General features: G+C 40.6%; 1 protein-coding gene across 6 annotated transcripts; it reads left to right on the forward strand.

Moving 5' to 3' along the window:
• Nucleotides 1-26: 26 nt before the first annotated feature.
• fyco1a (FYVE and coiled-coil domain autophagy adaptor 1a) lies at nt 27-17,006 on the forward strand. 6 transcript variants are annotated; one of them, XM_067597151.1, is made up of 18 exons: nt 27-130; nt 2,158-2,272; nt 2,992-3,098; nt 3,498-3,623; nt 3,939-4,045; nt 4,637-4,780; nt 4,972-5,059; nt 5,195-7,699; nt 7,801-7,893; nt 8,683-8,801; nt 8,905-9,072; nt 9,993-10,145; nt 10,281-10,510; nt 10,947-11,100; nt 13,592-13,684; nt 13,777-13,987; nt 14,736-14,845; nt 15,100-17,006. In XM_067597151.1, the coding sequence occupies exons 2-18, from the start codon at nt 2,212-2,214 to the stop codon at nt 15,173-15,175; spliced, it is 4,545 nt and encodes a 1,514-aa protein (XP_067453252.1). In that variant the 5' UTR covers nt 27-130; nt 2,158-2,211; the 3' UTR covers nt 15,176-17,006. The 6 variants fall into 6 exon arrangements, with proteins under 6 accessions (XP_067453252.1, XP_067453254.1, XP_067453250.1 ...); XM_067597153.1 differs by having other exon boundaries at nt 44-130; nt 2,161-2,272; XM_067597149.1 differs by having other exon boundaries at nt 89-227.
• Nucleotides 17,007-17,152: the final 146 nt, after the last annotated feature.

Below are 17,152 nucleotides of genomic sequence, written 5' to 3' on the forward strand. Positions count from 1 at the left end.
AGTCATTGGTCCGCATCCTACATGTCGGGTTGTCAATGGATGGCACAACGTCAATCACGACAGTTGCAACAAGTTTGTGTGTGTGCGTAAACGATCTGGGTTGTTATGGACTTGAGTCATATTTTTAAAAGTATGTCAAAGTTATTTTACTTTTCTTATTCTGTTGGCAGAAAATATCTGGAAGTTTACAAGACTATCTAAGCTTTCCTGTCCCGGTGATGTCATGGGTATTTACAAAACGTCTGTCAAATGATATCTGTGTCAAAGCTAAATATAACGCTACTGAGACAGCTGGAAAAACACAAAAGTCGTCTTTGCAAGCTTTCTGTCGTTCATAGAAGTAAGAAAAGTCATTATAGCACTATATAAACCGATAGTTAATATTGCAAAACTGTCTTTAATGTTTCCCGAACGGTGGAAACCCAACTAACGTTAACTTAGTTAGCTGTTAGCTAACAAATCTAACGTAACAAATCATAAAAAATGGTTAAAAGTTAACCATAGAGTCAATGCTGTGTGTTGAAATGTGAGTGTGGTTTGTCTTACATTGTCATATTATAACTAACGTTACTTTCATAACGCTATATTTAACATACATGTTAAACATACTTACTGCATGCTGGGTTTAGTTCCACATAGATGGACACAGGGACATTAGCAACTGCACAATATCTAATATCTAACATAATAATGCAATAAATACCACCTCTGTGAATGCTATACTTTTCAGTTTAGTCGGCACTGTGTCAGACAGGTGTTGGCTCAACTTCCTGGTAACTTTTGCAGCCATATTTGTAGTGTTCATATACTGAGCATTGGAGTTGAATCAGCACCTTTCTCTACAGTCTGAACACTAAAAAGCCTCTCACTTGTGGCTCAGATATTGTATTGTATTGGTTTATTTGTACAGAAGGTGACGTTACCTGGTCCACAAGCTGTTCTTACCTTGCCCAATTTGTAGAGGAGAGAGTACATATCCCATGCAAACCAAAAATCTAGGCTAATTACAGTATATTATAATGTAGTTTGCATCTCATAATCTCATGCTGTGTTTGGTTCTATAAGTGCATAGAAATTGTACAAAATGTATGACTCTTTTAGTAATGAAAGTAGATTTTATTTAAGAGTAACTCTCACTCTCTTCCAGCAACACAGTTAATTTCTTGAAAGCTAATAAAATGATAACAGTGTGACTTAAGGTTAGTCTAGTTTCACTGGCATCCAACACTACGGTCAGTTTAATGTAGGCCTTTTCTTCTTGACTGTATGGTCCAACCAGAAGCAGTGTCCTGACCCAAAGTTCAACTGGCAGAACTTTTGCCTGTTTTGTTGCTCCTGATGTATAGTGATCACATTATTATCCTTCCTCTACCGTCTTTACAGTTCAGTAAATTCTAAGCGGACTTCCACTTCAAAGCAAGTTACATCTTTAAAATTATTACTGTACTGTATCATTATAATCATTTGAGTACTTAATTATGTTTTTAGTTGGTTAGAAGTGTGTCACTGAATGTTACAAAAACAAAAATGCATAGGTTGACAGGAAGGAATAAAAGGTTAAAGATCAGACTGCAGAGGAGGTAGAGCGGATCATCCACTAGTCAGAAGGTCGGTGGTTTGATTCTCCTCCAGTCCACATGTTGAAGTGTCCATGGGCAAGATACTGAACCCCAAATTTTGTGTGTGAATGGGTGAGCATAGAAACATTGTGGGGTGCTTTGGATAGGAAGCGCTGTATCGCTCCTGATGAGCAGGTTGGCACCTTGCATGGCAGCCTCTGCCATCAGTGTATGAATGTTTGTGTGAATGTGTGAATGCTGGCATGTATTGTAAAGCACTTTGAGTGGTCGATAAGACTAGAAAGGTGCTATATAAAATGCAGTCCATTTACATCATTTATGATCTCACTTAATGTGATTGCTTAAATTATCAGATCAAATTACACATGTGATAGACCATTATAACTCCATCAGACTGTCTTTTAGGCCCAAGGGCCAAATTTTACAGACTGAATTTGACAGTGTACCCATCACGAGATCCTAGGAAGAACTGTCATGAAAGTATAGTGCATTTGTGCCCATTTGTGGCCACGAGAGACTATGTTAGACCATTCATGTCGATCTTTTGTTCCTGACTGATTCTGATTTTCTGATTCAGCAGACTGGATGTGACCCTGTGACCCCTGGTTGCCAGGGAGAGAGCGGTGGGGCCATGGCTGCCGGGGCTACCGTCGGGGAGAGCCAACTCCAGAGGATTATCCGAGATCTACATGGTACGCCAGCTTTATGTGTGTGTGCCTGTTCGCGCGTGTGTGTGTATGTGAATAGATTGGCAGCAGGCAGTTGATGGCTGACATGGTGTGACTGAAGAGAAAGCGACAGAAGAGTCAGTAAGGTTTACCATGATGCCATGACCTTAGTTTCTTGTCAAGTTTGAGTACAATCTTATTGCCTGGAACTATCTTACCTCTTCTGGTTAAAATCATTTGTGAAAACGTTCATCCGACCTTATGTACGTGTAGAAAGGGTGTGGTGGAGGCCTCTGACAGCATGCAGCAAGACAGACCGTGTTTGCTGAGGGTGCACCCATCACGGGTCTCCTTCCAGTTTTTGCGATGGATACGAGGCAAGTAGTTCATGTACAGACAAGGGTTGGAAAGGGTTGGGAATTTAGGGAAGATTTGTGCGTGTGTAACTGAAAATGCACTAAGAATTGAAAATAGAGTAATTTTGTATTTCTTCTCAGTTCTTTTGCCAGGGGACTTTTCTAAGGAAATAGTCTTTTCCTGTTTCTTGCCATTTGTTTTCCTGCTTCCTCTTTCTCTGATAACAGCATTAGTTTGTTGTCCTCATGAACCCTGGCTGCTTTGGCTAGAATACATTTTTATATACTGCATGTATCTATAAGACAAGTATGTTTTAAATGTGTTTTTTAAGGTAGAAAGAAAAAATGTCTTTTCATATTTGAACTTTTTATGTCTGTGAATTTCAGACGCTGTTTCAGAACTTGCAAAGGAGTACAGGGAAAGTGGGGAGCCAATCACAGATGACAGTACCAACCTGCACAAATTTTCCTACAAACTGGAGTACCTGCTACAGGTGTGAATCCCAATGAATATCAATGAAGATGTGAATAAATAATTTGATTCCAAATGATATATCGTGAGTTAGAGAAATTAGACATTTGCTGTTACACAATAAATAATTGTAAAATAAAAACAATGCATAGGACCCTAGAAGATAAGTAGTTTATGTTACTCGTTGACAAAATTATTACACATTTACAGATACTAAATTCTAAAGACTGTGTTAGATGATGAACTTTTAGATTATTAGTTCCCATAAGATATGATAAATGTTTTGGGGAAAACTCTTCAAATCACGTCCTCTTTGTTGTGTAAAAAAAACCAAAAAAAAAAACATGTCTAAAAAATATAATTAATCTTCAACAGTTTTTCATTTCAACTGTATTTATGTGTATATCTATCAACATTTCAGTTTGACCAGAAGGAGAAGACCTCGTTTCTTGGTACAAAGAAAGATTACTGGGATTACTTCACTGAATGTCTGGCTAAGATCAAGGGAGCAAATGATGGCATCCGCTTTGTCAAATCAATCTCTGAGGTATGAAGATTCTTTTGTTTCTAACAATGAAACAACAAATAAAGTATTGATTACACACTGATCATCAATAATATTAGATAACCACTTATTAAGTAGTGGTATCTGTTTCGTCCCCTATGCAAAATCTAAAGTAAACTTACTGAATATTCATAATATTAAATCATGCACAATTATGTTGTAGTTGATATTGAAATTGTTAGACGAGTTGAGCAGTAAGAAATAATGAATTGTCATTTACCTTGTAGTTTTTGACTTGTGGGATTTCCCTGGAGTGTCAGTATTTGTTTAAAACATTGTTGTCTTTTGCCTTGATAGCTGAAGACATCTCTGGGGAAGGGGCGAGCATTTATTCGCTACTCCCTCGTACATCAGCGGCTGGCTGACACACTGCAGCAGTGCCTGATGAACCAGAGAGTCACCAGGTAAGACTGTCAAACCTAATGAAGTTTCAAGTACCTTTGCAACAACAATTCCTGGGGGTGTTTAATTATATGTTTTATTTAGACATTACAAATGATGAGCTTTTGTTGTAAGTGCAAGTAAAAAATGTTAAAGAATAGAACACTTGTCTTTGAATTACAGAGATTGCTTTGTATTAAAACTGTGTTATTATTATGTTATTTCCTTATTTGCACTTGGAAAAGTACTTCCGTTATGGTGTTATACTTCATCATTTTCCCTTTCTGTTACGTAGATGGGTGTAAAGCTTCAGTGTAAATAGTAGTGAGTAGTATGACAAGCAGTCTTATTATTATCTAGTACAGTATTAAGTTGCTGATTGCTGACTTTCCAGAATCAGTCAGAATACGTATATGTAGCCTTGCCAAAGAGACACATAGCATCAAACAGTGTGTGTGTGTGTGTGTGTGTGTGTGTGTGTGTTTGGGGGGGGTGTGGGTGTATGGGTGTGTGGGTGTGGTAAGGTTAAAATACAAAACAAAACTCCCTTTTTTCAGTCACCATTAATGTTTCCAGTGGTTCTTTTTTGTCCTCACTAATCTCTCTCCCCACAGTGACTGGTACTATGCAAGAAGCCCCTTCTTGAAGCCCCACTTGAGTGTTGACATCATCAGCCATTTATATGAGCTCAATGAGGTCCAGTTTGATGTGGCCTCCAGAGGTTATGACCTTGACGCCTCGTGGCCCACTTTTGCAAGGTAATAAACAAGACAAATCTTGAAAACATCTAAAGCTGAAAGAATGGTCAGATATGTAAATAATCGACAAGAAATTATCACAGGAATGGGTGTGTTTCTTTGTCTGTTGCACCAGGTTTGGAATTTAGTCACTGGTGTTTGACATTTATCTTTTCATGTTTAACATTCTATATTTCATTCATGGTCAACAGGAGGACACTGGGAAACTCACCTGGCCACATGTGGAAACCACCCAGTCGTAGTTCTAGCATTAACAGTCTGGCCAGCACCTACTCCCAGGTAACTAACGCAATAACATCCAATGCTGTTTCACCATTATAAATAATATACATTATGATTTTATGATTAAGAGATGTTCAACATTTCTGCTTCTGCTCCGTCCTTTCTCCTCTGGTTTCTCTTCCAACCATCTAGCAAGCACCTGAGTTCCCCTCTAGCCCTGACTACGGTCAGGGTCTACTGAATGACCTGAACGAGTCCCTGCCTGCCTGCAGCGAAGATGTGAGCACAGTTGAAGACCTTCGCTTGGAGCTGGACCAGTCAGAGCTGAAGCAGCGAGAGCTCCTCGATAAGGTGCAGCAACTCGGCAAGGAGGCCGCTGAGCTCAGAGGGGTTGTGGTGGAGCTCCAGAGGCAGCTGGATGTGTCTCTTGCTGCCCATGGGGAGCAGCAGGGCTTGCAGGGAGAACTCAAGGCTCTGCAGGGGAGAGAGGAGGCCCTGTCCAAAGAGGTGGAAGCACTCAGGACTGGGGAAAAAGCCAGGGAGGCTGAACAACGCCTGCTCCAGGAAAAGCTGGCAGCTGCTGAGGGGAAAAACATAGAGCTCCTGGCCAAGTTGGATGGAGTTCTGAATGAGAAAGGCCAGCAGGCAGCCAATTACTTTGATTCGGCACAAAAGATACATGAGTTGTTGGACAGATTGAAAGAGGCAGAGAAGGGGAAGATGGAGGCTGTAGCTGAGGTAGAGGAGAAGAGAAGGCAAGCGGAAAGGTTAGAGGAGGAGCTGAGAGTGAAGGAGGCAGCTGCAAAGGATGGCGAAACAAAACTTGGAGCATTAGTCGCATCTACATCCGAGGAGAAAGCCAAGTTGGAGGTTAAATTGGAGGAACAGTGCAATGCCCTTGATAAGCTGCAGGGGGCCTTGACAGTGAGAGAGAAAGAGGCCAGCAACCTACAAAGGCAGCTGCAGGACCTCCAAAGATCTCTAGAGGAGAAGGAGAAAGAGGTGGAGGAGGTGAAAAGGAGGGCACAAGATGATCAAGATGAAATGCAGAAGAACGTTGGAGGCTTAAAAGAGTCGTTAGAAGCAGAAGTCACTGCCCTCAAGGAGCAGCTTGAGAGGAAAGAGGCAGAGCTAACCTCCTGCTGCGAGACACGACATCAGCTAGAAACCAAGAACCAAAGCCTGAGCGCAGAGAAGGAGAAACTAACCACTAACCTTGCAGAGCTGGAGGTTAACATCAAAGAACAGACCACAAAAATAGATGACTACAAGACGCAGTGCGGCAGTCTAATGGAACTAAATGAGAAGCTGCTGACCAGAGTGAAGAGAAATGAGGAGCTAAAGAAGGAAATGGCAGAAAACAGAATAGTTCTTGAAACTGAATTAGCATCTCTAAGGGCTTCTGAGAAACAACTTCGAGGCCAGCTGGATGATACCAAGATGACGGTAGATGAAAAGGAGAAGAGGCTGCGTGAGGAGAACTGCAAGCTGGATGAGAGTCTCCAGAGAGCCACCATGGCTGCAAAGGTCTCGGAGGCTACATCAAAGCGGCTGGAACAGGAGAACCAGACTCTGAGAGAGGAGCAGGACACTGTTAAAGCAGCTCTTTCTCGCATGCAGGCCGACCTGAAGAGTGTTCATGGGCAGATCGGTGAATTGGAGAAGAACTTAGGAGCTTCACGCAAGAATGAAGCCAGCCTTCAAGAACAGCTCCAAGCCAAGGAGGCCCAGCTAACGAGTAAAGAGAAGAGCCTTGTTGAGCTCCAGTCCAAGTTATCAGCTCTGGAGACCAGGGAGAAGGAGCTTGAGATGGCAAAGGCTGACGCAGAAGCAACCTGCGCTAGACAGACAGAAGTGATTGAAAGAGTTACATCCGAGAAGGAGGTGATGGAGAAATCTCAGCTGGAGAGGAGTGCTGTCCAGGCCAAAGAGAACCAGGAAGTGACTGGCAAACTGACCGTGGCCGAGGGCCAGTTGGAGGTGAGCATGAAAGAAGTGTCCAGGCTTCAGGCAGAAATCTTGGACCTCAGGGTGCGTGTACAGAGAGCTGAGGAGGAAAAGCTAAAATCCCAAGCACAGCTGGAAGTGACAGAGGGCCAAAGAGACGAGCTCAGGACTCTGACCGAGCAGCTGAAAGCCCAGACAGAGGCACTAAATCAGAGGCATATAGCAGAGCTTATGGAGTGCAAAAAGAAAGAAGAAGCACTGACTAAACAGCGTGATGGAGAAGTAGCTGCCCATGCTGAGTTGGTTATCTCTGCGACTGCCGTTCGCGAAGAGCTGTCCACCCTCAAGGCCGAAAATAACAGGCTGTCTCTCGAGAATGGCGAGACACGTGAAGGTCTACACAGGGCAAACACAGAGATGGCAGAGCTGGGGATGACCATCTGTAAGCTAAGCGCAGAAAAGGAGGAGGCCAAAGAGCACTGGGCAGGTGACGCTGCCAAGAACGAAGAGCTGAAGAAAGAGTTGGAGAGACTAGAAGAGTGCATGACAGAATTACGGCAAGAGAATGCAAAACTAAGAGAAGATCTGACACAGAAAGAGAACCTTCCGGGAACTATTACAGAGCTCCAGGAGCTGCTGGAAAAGACAAAGAACCAAGTGCAGAGCCTCAAGGACTCCAGCAGAGAGGAGATGGAGGCTGTCAAGTTCCAAATGAGCTCAGAGAGCATGAATCATCAGGTCCAGTTGAAGGTGAGTTACTAACCACGGTACTACAGTTTGTAGTTTATTTTGTCTGTACACTCACTTCAGTTACCTTGTTTTCCTCCTCTCATGTTATTCTCACTTTTCAGAGTGTGAACGAACAGCTAGACAAGGTGAAAGCCCAGCTAGAGGAGGAACTGAAGAATGTGTCCAGTTTGCAGGCCAAAGTTTCTGAACTAGAGGTCTGTCTCTTTCAAGGATCAAATAATCAACGGTTACATTGTGAGCGGATACACAGTGGTGGTAGAGTGCATTCTGAAGTCTCTGGAGAGCACACATCTTCACAGAGAAATAGTGATATATAAAAATACACTGCCATGTTTGATGTACTCACTTTTTCAAGTTGAAGGAAAACCCTACAGTACTTGATTAAGGGAAGACATAGATACCAATGCAAGATGCTATTCATAGCCTAAAACATACACCGGCGCCTTTATTATTAATGCACTTAAAGAAGGGATGGAGGAAAGGAAGCAACACACTGGATGGGACATAATAACAAGAGGATTATTTGTTTTGTAGTCATGAACAGTAGATAAATATAGGAGTAGCAGGATATTTTTCTAGGTTTCTTTTTTTGTACAGATTAGACACCTTGATTACAGTTTTATTTGATTGTACTGTATATAATAGGACTTGATTTTGAGGCTACTTTTGGCAAAAGTATTTTTGACTCATCACAGGAAGAGTTAATGGTCAGATTTCAATATAAAAACACAAGGAAATTTATTCTTGACATATATAGAAAGAAAAACAACACACTCATGATCACAAGGTAATGAAATGTTAAAAGATTTTTTTTTTTTGTTGGACCTTTTCAAGTACTTAAATTTATGTATCCACCAGTGTTATAATGCAGGAAAACAGAACAGTTGTTTAAATCATTGAAATGAAAGTTGACTAAATTAAAAAAAATGTCAAAAATGTTTTTACTAATTATTATTTGTCTTTTTTAATGATGTTTGATAAAGGCTGTGAATGAGCAGTACCTGCAGCTAAGTGGCGAGAAAGATGCTCACATCACAAACACAGAAGCTACCATACGCGAGAGTGAGAGTGAGATTCAGAAGCTGAGAGATGCAGTGAGCAGGTACGTTCATGACAAGTGATACCTGTGAATTTCATTGTGTGATTGGGGAAAGAAAAGGAACACACAGAAAAGGACTAATTTTCCTTTCCCTCACTCTCTACAGTGCTGAAGGTGCGCACTTAGCTGTGCAAAATATCTGTGAGGAATTGAAGCAAAAACTCAACACAACAGAAGCTGACAAACAAAGCCAGCTCCTGAAGATGACTGCAGAGATCGATGACCTCAACAGAACCAAGACCAACCTCGAAGAGCGCCTCATTGAGCTTATAAGGTACGACCTGTCTCTATTACAGCTGTCAGCAGTGTCTGTTGCAACAGTCGGAGAGATTCTTAGTGAAGGAAGGGGTTAAAGTTCATTTTCTCTTTGGATGCCTGACACCTTGTTATACTTGCCTGCTCTTTGATAGTCCCGCTGGACTTTGAATCAGTACTTCCAGTAAGAGCAGTTCCCTGATATTATTCTCCTTGACAGTAATAGGGGAAAATGAGGTCTGAGGAGCAGGGTGAGGGTTAAAGAGGGTTTGAATGTTGTGGTAATTTACTGAGAACAGGTCGGAAGAGTTTGGAGGAAGACTTTGATGGAGACGAGAGCAGGAAACGTACTGTCTTTAAAGGCCAACATAAGAGGAAAAGTGTGGGAGAGAGAAGTTACTGAAGAGAACGATAGCTTTGTATGTACCAGTCTTCACTGGTTTCAGCAGCCACCGTTGCCTCACTGCTCACAAAGCTTTCATACTTTGCAAGGGTTGAAACACAAACACAATGATTCAGTCAACTCCCCTGGGATGTGCCCATATGATTTCAGTCTTTTGTATTCTGCTTGCCTTCATTGTTTTTCTCATTTGGGGAAATGTAGCTGCTTCCACTCAACAGGGTGTTGAGTATACACAATATATCAGTATAAAATTGCAGTTCAGTTCAAGTACATTAGATGCTAAATTTGTTCCGTCTTCAAAGATTCCGAAGTGGGAAACATAGCACTTAAACCTCAAATGATTATTAGTGATAAGTGAAGCACAGTATAGCCAGGGTGTATTTGCTGTGAAATGTTGAGCCTTTAATGTTTAAATGTCCAAAACAATGATTTAAAAAAATTTAAAACTTTATATTCAGTCCCAATCCAAGACTTAAAGCAGCACTTAATGACTCCAACTTTACAAGTGTGTTGTTTCTTTTTGTACATGACTTCAGGGACAAAGATGCTCTGTGGCAGAAGTCAGATGCTCTGGAGTTTGAGCAGAAATTGCGTGAAGAGGAGCGCTGGTGGTTGGTAGATAAAGAGGCCAGGAACTGCCTCGGCTGCCAGGGCCAGTTCACCTGGTGGCTGCGCAAACATCACTGCAGGTACTGGGTCTACTGGACCCTGCTGCTCATGTCACTGTCTTAAGCCTAAGACTATATACAGCTTCTCTCTCTTCTGCTCTGTGTGTAACCAACTAAAAAGTCATTAATTTATTGATACATGAATCATTTTTTTAGGCTTTGTGGCCGCATCTTCTGCTATTACTGCAGCAACAACTTTGTGATGACCAAGCACAGCAAGAAGAAGGAGCGATGTTGCAGGGACTGTTACACTCAGCACAGCGCAGTGGTGGAGAGGTTCACAGAGGCAGAGTTGAGTCCTTCAGACACCCAGCCTCCTCCACCTGGAGCTGGACCTCAACCACCTCCTGAGCCAGCCCCATACAAACCTACTCCAAGGGTAACAGGTGAGAGGCATGCTGGGAGGAAAACTGCATTACACACTGAAATAACAACTACACACTTGGCTGGAAGTTTATCAAGGTAGTTCTCTGGATCATTGTCTCCTGCTATTGTATGTTAAATGTGAACTGAAAAGCAGAAGTGAAAGGATTGACTTTGTCACATTAAGGAACAAGGACAGAAACCTTGCCCATAGAATTCTGATTGAACTGACAAAAGGGGAACCGGGGGGCATTTTGGCATTTACCGTAGGAAGCTATTTTGCTTTCATTCCAAAGAAAGCAAATCTTCATGATGTCAGGTCTATTTTTTTAGTGGCTTGGTCTCAAATATGAATTTAAACTTTTTTCTATTAAGTTTTTATATACTGTGTAATAATGTAACAGGAGAAAAGAGAATATTTTAGTTATTTAGTCAGTTGAATTCATCGTTTGCTCACAGTTTCAGACCCCAGCAACACATCTGACGATGGAGCTTTCGACATCATCACAGAAGAGGAAGTGAACGGCGTCTATGACAGTGACACCATGTCCCAGACCACAGGAGGCTCCCTGGAGGGAGATCAAGACCGAAGGCCTCCAGGAGCACTGGATATGTGAGTCCAGTATTTATCTGGGGACAAAGCAGAGGGATTGGGATGAGACCTGGTTCAGCTGGTCCGTTTGAGTCAGAGCAACATATATCAACAGCTTAGTACTGAACTCCTGAAACTGCAGAGCTTCAAAGACAAAACTAGTTAGTTACGAGTTACACCCACACATCCACATCAGGCTTTCATAGTCCAGTATAATATAATAAATGCTCTAAGAGTGACAACTACATATACTACATTCTAGGGCTGCCCCACTGAAAATGAGTTTATTTAACGTTTTCTAAAAATAATTCCAATCTTAAATCATTTCATTTGTTAATTTATTCTTGTTTAGTTTTTTATTAGTTTTTATGTTTAAGGAGAAATAAAGAAGTAGTTCTAGCCTGTTGAAGAACAGTTATTTCATAGCGGGCAATGCTGTGAATTTATTTTAAACTGTTTCATTTGTTTATTCATTTACACGTTGTTTTAATGTTTCAAGTGAAATAAAAAATTAGGCTATAAGAGCTTGATTTAAACAGAAATACATGTGTGCTGCCTGTCTCATTATTCTGACAAATCCATATGGTAGCCCGACATTGTATGTTGGCAATTCAAGTGGGCTGCAATTCAATCTTGCATTATATGCAGCTTCTTTTACTGATTTTTAAATGCTCAGAAATATGTTCTCATGACTCTGTTGCATTTGACTTTGTTAATGTGATCGAAATCATCACTGAAACTCATGCCAATGGATTTTCTGATTGCCAGATAGTCTATATGAAAAAAAAGGAACAAATAGATGAATCTTCATATTGAACAGCCAAATCCGATTCAACTGACAAAACTCTGAGAGGGGTACAGCCCCACTACATTCATGAACTGTACTGGTGCAATGCTGGCTAATCATCAGACGCCACCAGTTAGAAGCAAAATCATTCATACTGTATATAGTATTGGGTGATTGAAAACGCACAAAAATACAAAAATGTATTGCTTTTCAGAGATGAGATTCAGTGATGTAAATAACAACAAATCATTGGAGGCATTCATCTTAGACAAACCTGCTGTGAACATCCTACTGCTGCTCTTACAAAAGACAATAAATATAGCCTCAGCCAGCTGATGCTTGTTTAAATACAGACATCTCTGCAGTAGGTGCAACTTGAGTTGTTTGTTTTCTTTGTTTCAACCCTTCCTGATGTTTCCCTGCCACAGTACACCTTAAGAAATGAGAGCTTTAGAGGATCCTGCACACACTTCTTCAGCCAGTATAGTGATCAGGGAAGTACTTTCTCTTGATTTCATTAACAGGCAAAACCACAGAATTTCAAGAAAGGAGAAGTGATACAGTTTCATGGTACTGAGGGTCACAAATATGTCGAGAGAGGCTGAAACATCAATCCGCATTATGTTGTATTGAAACATTCACAATACGTTCATATGCAGAAACGCTTGATTTATGGAAAAGCAGGTTCCCTAGATCATATCTGTCATCCTTTTATTTATGCACACAAAATAGACAATATGTTCTATTCAAAGGACCATATAGTACAGCTTTTAGCATATGTGAGCCTATTTACCACACTATGTTACTGCTGAGCATTTTCTAAAGTCTCATTGCTTTTTTGAAATGATCAGTGTTTGCTTTCCAAGCTGTTGGAAAATCAAAGCTACAGCAGAGGATAGACAGTGAGCAAATATAGACGCCATAAAAAGAATAATGTAAAGTTAGTGGTCTCTTCCATGAACAATTCTGCCGTTTGGTGGACAGCTTGAATGCACCCTTTTGGAAGATATTTCAGTCTGTGTTATCATCTACATTACCACACAACGATACCAGGACTTTACCATAAATAAGCTGACTGAATGTTCAGTGTCACAGACTTATCTAAGTCAGGTTTTAGTCAAATCACTGTAAGTCGATTTTCATGGTGACATGAAGTGAAACCGCTGGCTGCATGAATCGTGGGAAAATGTGTCGAACACTCTGATCATTTGTATGTGAAGTAAAAGTGGAAAAACCTGTAAAAAAAAAAAACAAACAAACTCTGCCATGGTTCATTCTTGATCTTGGAAAAAGTAATTTTTGAAAATAACTTTAACTCAGGGGCCACTAAATAGCTTTTTCAAGAGCTCCTCTTTGATGACAGTTTGTAATGACAACTTCACCATCTCCATGACAACTGAGCAAACTTCAGTGGCCGGTCATATGTGTTTGAAAGCACCAGAAAAAACTACAGTAGTAAGTGGAACCTGGAGTAAACATTACTTCATCAAACTGGTATGGTCCTTTTAAGATATATGGGGCATGGACCGCAGATAAATCCATATAGAAATACACACATAATACACTTAACATGCACGGTCATGATCCTGGAGCGTAGCAGCAAGACATCTTGAAAAACAGCTGTCCCTCTGCTGGAGACACCAGGGTTCTTTGTATTTTTGTAGCTTAACAGTCATGAAGATGGAACAGTTCTGCATTGATGTGTCTTGTGATAAATATTTGCAGAGGCATAGGAGAAATGACCCCTGATGACCCCGAGGAGCACGTTCCCACTGTTCAGGATTCAGAGGTCAACCTTCTCAAATCAGGAGAAATCACGTGAGTCATGACATTTGTATACTTCCATATGTGTGTATACTTGATAGATCACCACTGTAATGCATCTTAACGTTTTCTCTTGCTCTGTACAGGATGGCTGTCCCTCTCAGCATTGATGATATTTCTCAGTTTGGTGATGGTTCCAGGGAACTCTTCATCAAGTCCAGCTGTTACAGTGTGATAACTGTTGCCGTGGGTGACTGCGGGCCAACCATCAGCTGGATGTTCTCCTCAGAGCCCAAAAGCATCTCGTTTAGTGTTGTTTACCGTGAATCCACTGACTCGCAGGTGGAGCAGTCAAAGGTAGATGCGCTCAGTGTGTATGTGTGTGTAATGTTTTGTGAAGCACCGAGCACACATTTTGCTTAGAACCTGAAGGGTGCTCCCAAATATTTTTATTAATATATAGTCATCCTTATGCATACTGTGCTCCTTTTCTGCCACCGTCAGTTGGTGAACAACAGAAAAATTCAATCCCTGTCCCTTTGAGATGCATTGTGCTTGGCATCACTCAGCCCTTGTTCCTCTGCCGCTGGCAACGTCCATTAAGTCCAAAGGCAATTTTGTTGCATGATTTTAAAATATGTCATCAGGCTGAAGGAAAGGCTTTTCAGTTGTTGTACATTGCAGCCACTTCAAAACTCACACATGATTACTCAAAAGCAGAAGTTATTACCAGACAGATTGGACTGTCCCTGTGCATGCTTTCATGGGCGCCCCCTACAGAGAGGGCTATTTGTTTGATCTTGCAAACATCACAGACTGCGGAAAAACCACTGCGGGTTGCCATTGTTGCGCAGCAGGTTGTGATACACATCCTGTACTTAAAATGTCAGGGGTTGTAAATGAGTTATGACCTTTCATCTCATATCCCTCATGCCAATATTTCTTTCCCGTTTTTTTTTTTTTTCTTTGAAGTTTTCTTTTAAATCAAAGTGTGTTTGAGTTTCCAACAAACAAGATTAGAGTAACAGTAGTAGTAGATTGACCAACCGACTGTCTGTCAGAGTTTGAGTTTCACTACAGGCCTGTGTTTCTGTTCCTCTCTCAGGTCCTGATTCCTCTGACTCGCTGCAATGCCCATAAAGAGACAATTCAGGGACAGCTGAAAGTCCGACACCCCGGCCTCTACACCCTCATCTTTGACAACTCCTTTTCACGGTAGGGAACTCCTGACATCCATCGTCCTTGCCATGCAACTGTTTCTCCCTCTTTTGAATCACAGAAATGGTTCAACTCTTCCTCATAATTCCCTGCCACTGCTGCGCATGTGTGTGTGTGTTTGTGTGTGTGTGTGTGTGTGTGTGTGTGTGTGTGCGCACATTTGGCCTTCAAACCAGCTTTCTGTTGTGCCTCAGCATCTCGTTTCAGTTAATCAGATTGCCATCCTTTGATCAGAAACCTTCCTCCAACAGGTTTATCTCCAAGAAAGTCTTCTACCATCTGACCATGGAGAAGCCCATCATCTACGATGGAAGCGACTTTCCCTAAAGCTGGATAACAGCGTCACAGAGACGTCATCATGATGTCACTGTGGCAGCTAAAGGGAGATAGAAAAATCTGCCTGAAGAGGCTGTTTCTAATTAATTCTTAATTTCAGTTACTTTTTTTTGCTCTTTTGTTTCCAAAACCTGTTTTTACCCAAGTATTTTATGTTTTATGTTTTCAGAAAATGTTCTATTTTATTTAACTCTGTAGTGTTGATGTTTTGGGGTTAGCTCATGTTTTAAGTGTGGCCTAAGTGAAGTGTTGTCAGACAGATAAAAGAGGTAGAAAGAATTCTTAATGCAAGATTTATCTTTTTTTTTTTTCATATATGCACCAAGTAATGTACCTTTATTTCAGTTAGATTTAAATTAGTATGTTGTTCAGTCACAGAAGTTGTGTAATTTTGTTATTTCTTTGTGTAATTTCCGTTGATCTCTGTTTGTTTTGGCCTCTCTCTTTCAAAATATGCTGTTATGTTAGGGAACGCAGATCATTGCAGTAACACTAGCAGTATGAAAAATGATAAAAGACTTTTGTCATTTGGCAAATATTTATCTGCAAAAGTGGTCTATGAAGACCTAGAAAAGATGTTTTTAAACGTATTTTTACACTTTTTCAAAATTACGGCCAGTTTTTCAATGTTTTGTGCAATCTTTTAAATCAAAAGGCCCTAAGAAAAGAGCAGAGAGGGGCTCGCTCTAGTATCGACTTGTCTGAACACTATGTTTGCACTGTGCCAGCGCAGGATGGAAGCAAAGCAGTAACTGGCCTGGAAAAATACGGTTTCTGCTTGATAACACAGCATATGCACTTTGTGCAAATCTCAGGAGTGGGGCATAAAATTGTCCTCCAGTGGTAGCATGTCCGAATTTTGTGTTTTTGGAAAACTAAAAAAAAAGAGAAGAAAAACTGCCATCTTACTTCCTATGTAAGGAGACCTACAAACCAGCTTTCTCCATCCAGTTTATAGGATCTAATTAATGAAGCAGAGTGCCTGTACTTACACAGGCTGACTGTGTGTCATTACACTGACATTCAGTTAAAGTATATTACTGAGCTACTGTACTTTCAAAGTGCCTATTAACTCTGATTGCCAGGGATTAGTTTGCTTTTGTAACTGTTTATTTTACTCTTTGTTATCTGCACAGAACATGACACCTGCTATGAATGGTACTGTTTTATAAAAAATTAATTCCAGTGAGAAAGGCATTTAAATCACAATATGCACAATGTCATGTACTTCAGTTAAGTATCAGAAATGATTTTTCAGTTTGGATTTCAGTTGAATCTCTGAAAACATTTTGTCATATGTTTAGAGAACCCTTTGCTTTTCTTGTACTCTCGGGTATGAAATGGGTTTGAATATTGTGTGCTGTTTATTGTTTTTTTCTTTTTTTTATCGCAAAGCAATAAGAAAAAAAAAAGAGATTAGTCACATAACCGTACACTACTCAATGAAGCAAGGGCTTATCTCTATGCTGCTTTTGTAGAGATCTGTTTGTGTTTCACAGTCAGATCCTCTTATATATTTTTGATTGGTGTAAATTGGTGCAATTTGTATGCAAAGCCTCATATTTTCTCTACAGAGCTGCATTTGTGATGATTGTTTTTTAAATTGTTACAAAAAAAAAATATAAAATCTGTTAAATTTACATGATCTACATCAAAGGTTTCACACAGGGACAGATTTTGTTTTGCTTTCTCTTTTTGAAAAATCATTTTGGGGAGAATAAAATGTGCATGAACTATGCCTACAAGCACTCAGAGTATAGACTTGTCAAACACCCAGGAAACATGAATAAACACGTGAGAGTGATGATGCCTCTGACATTCACTAATGTGCGTCTGGTTTAGTGTTTGACAGCTCGGAACGTCACAAACAGCAAGATAAACACATTATCTTGTTGTGCTGCCATTGCTCATTCAGAAATCTGACATGAACAAAGACGTCAACTCACAAACAAACATGTTTCTGTCTCA

This window comes from Thunnus thynnus, chromosome 8 (assembly GCF_963924715.1).
Source record: "Thunnus thynnus chromosome 8, fThuThy2.1, whole genome shotgun sequence".
In the NCBI taxonomy this organism is placed as follows: Eukaryota; Metazoa; Chordata; class Actinopteri; order Scombriformes; family Scombridae; genus Thunnus; species Thunnus thynnus.

Bases quoted from the DNA above. Each gene is read 5' to 3' on its own strand.
- fyco1a (XM_067597149.1), top strand. The intron at 7,894-8,682 runs GTCTGTCTCTTT...TGTTTGATAAAG, and splicing joins CCAAAGTTTCTGAACTAGAG to GCTGTGAATGAGCAGTACCT. The intron at 14,846-15,099 runs GTAGGGAACTCC...TTCCTCCAACAG, and splicing joins TTTGACAACTCCTTTTCACG to GTTTATCTCCAAGAAAGTCT.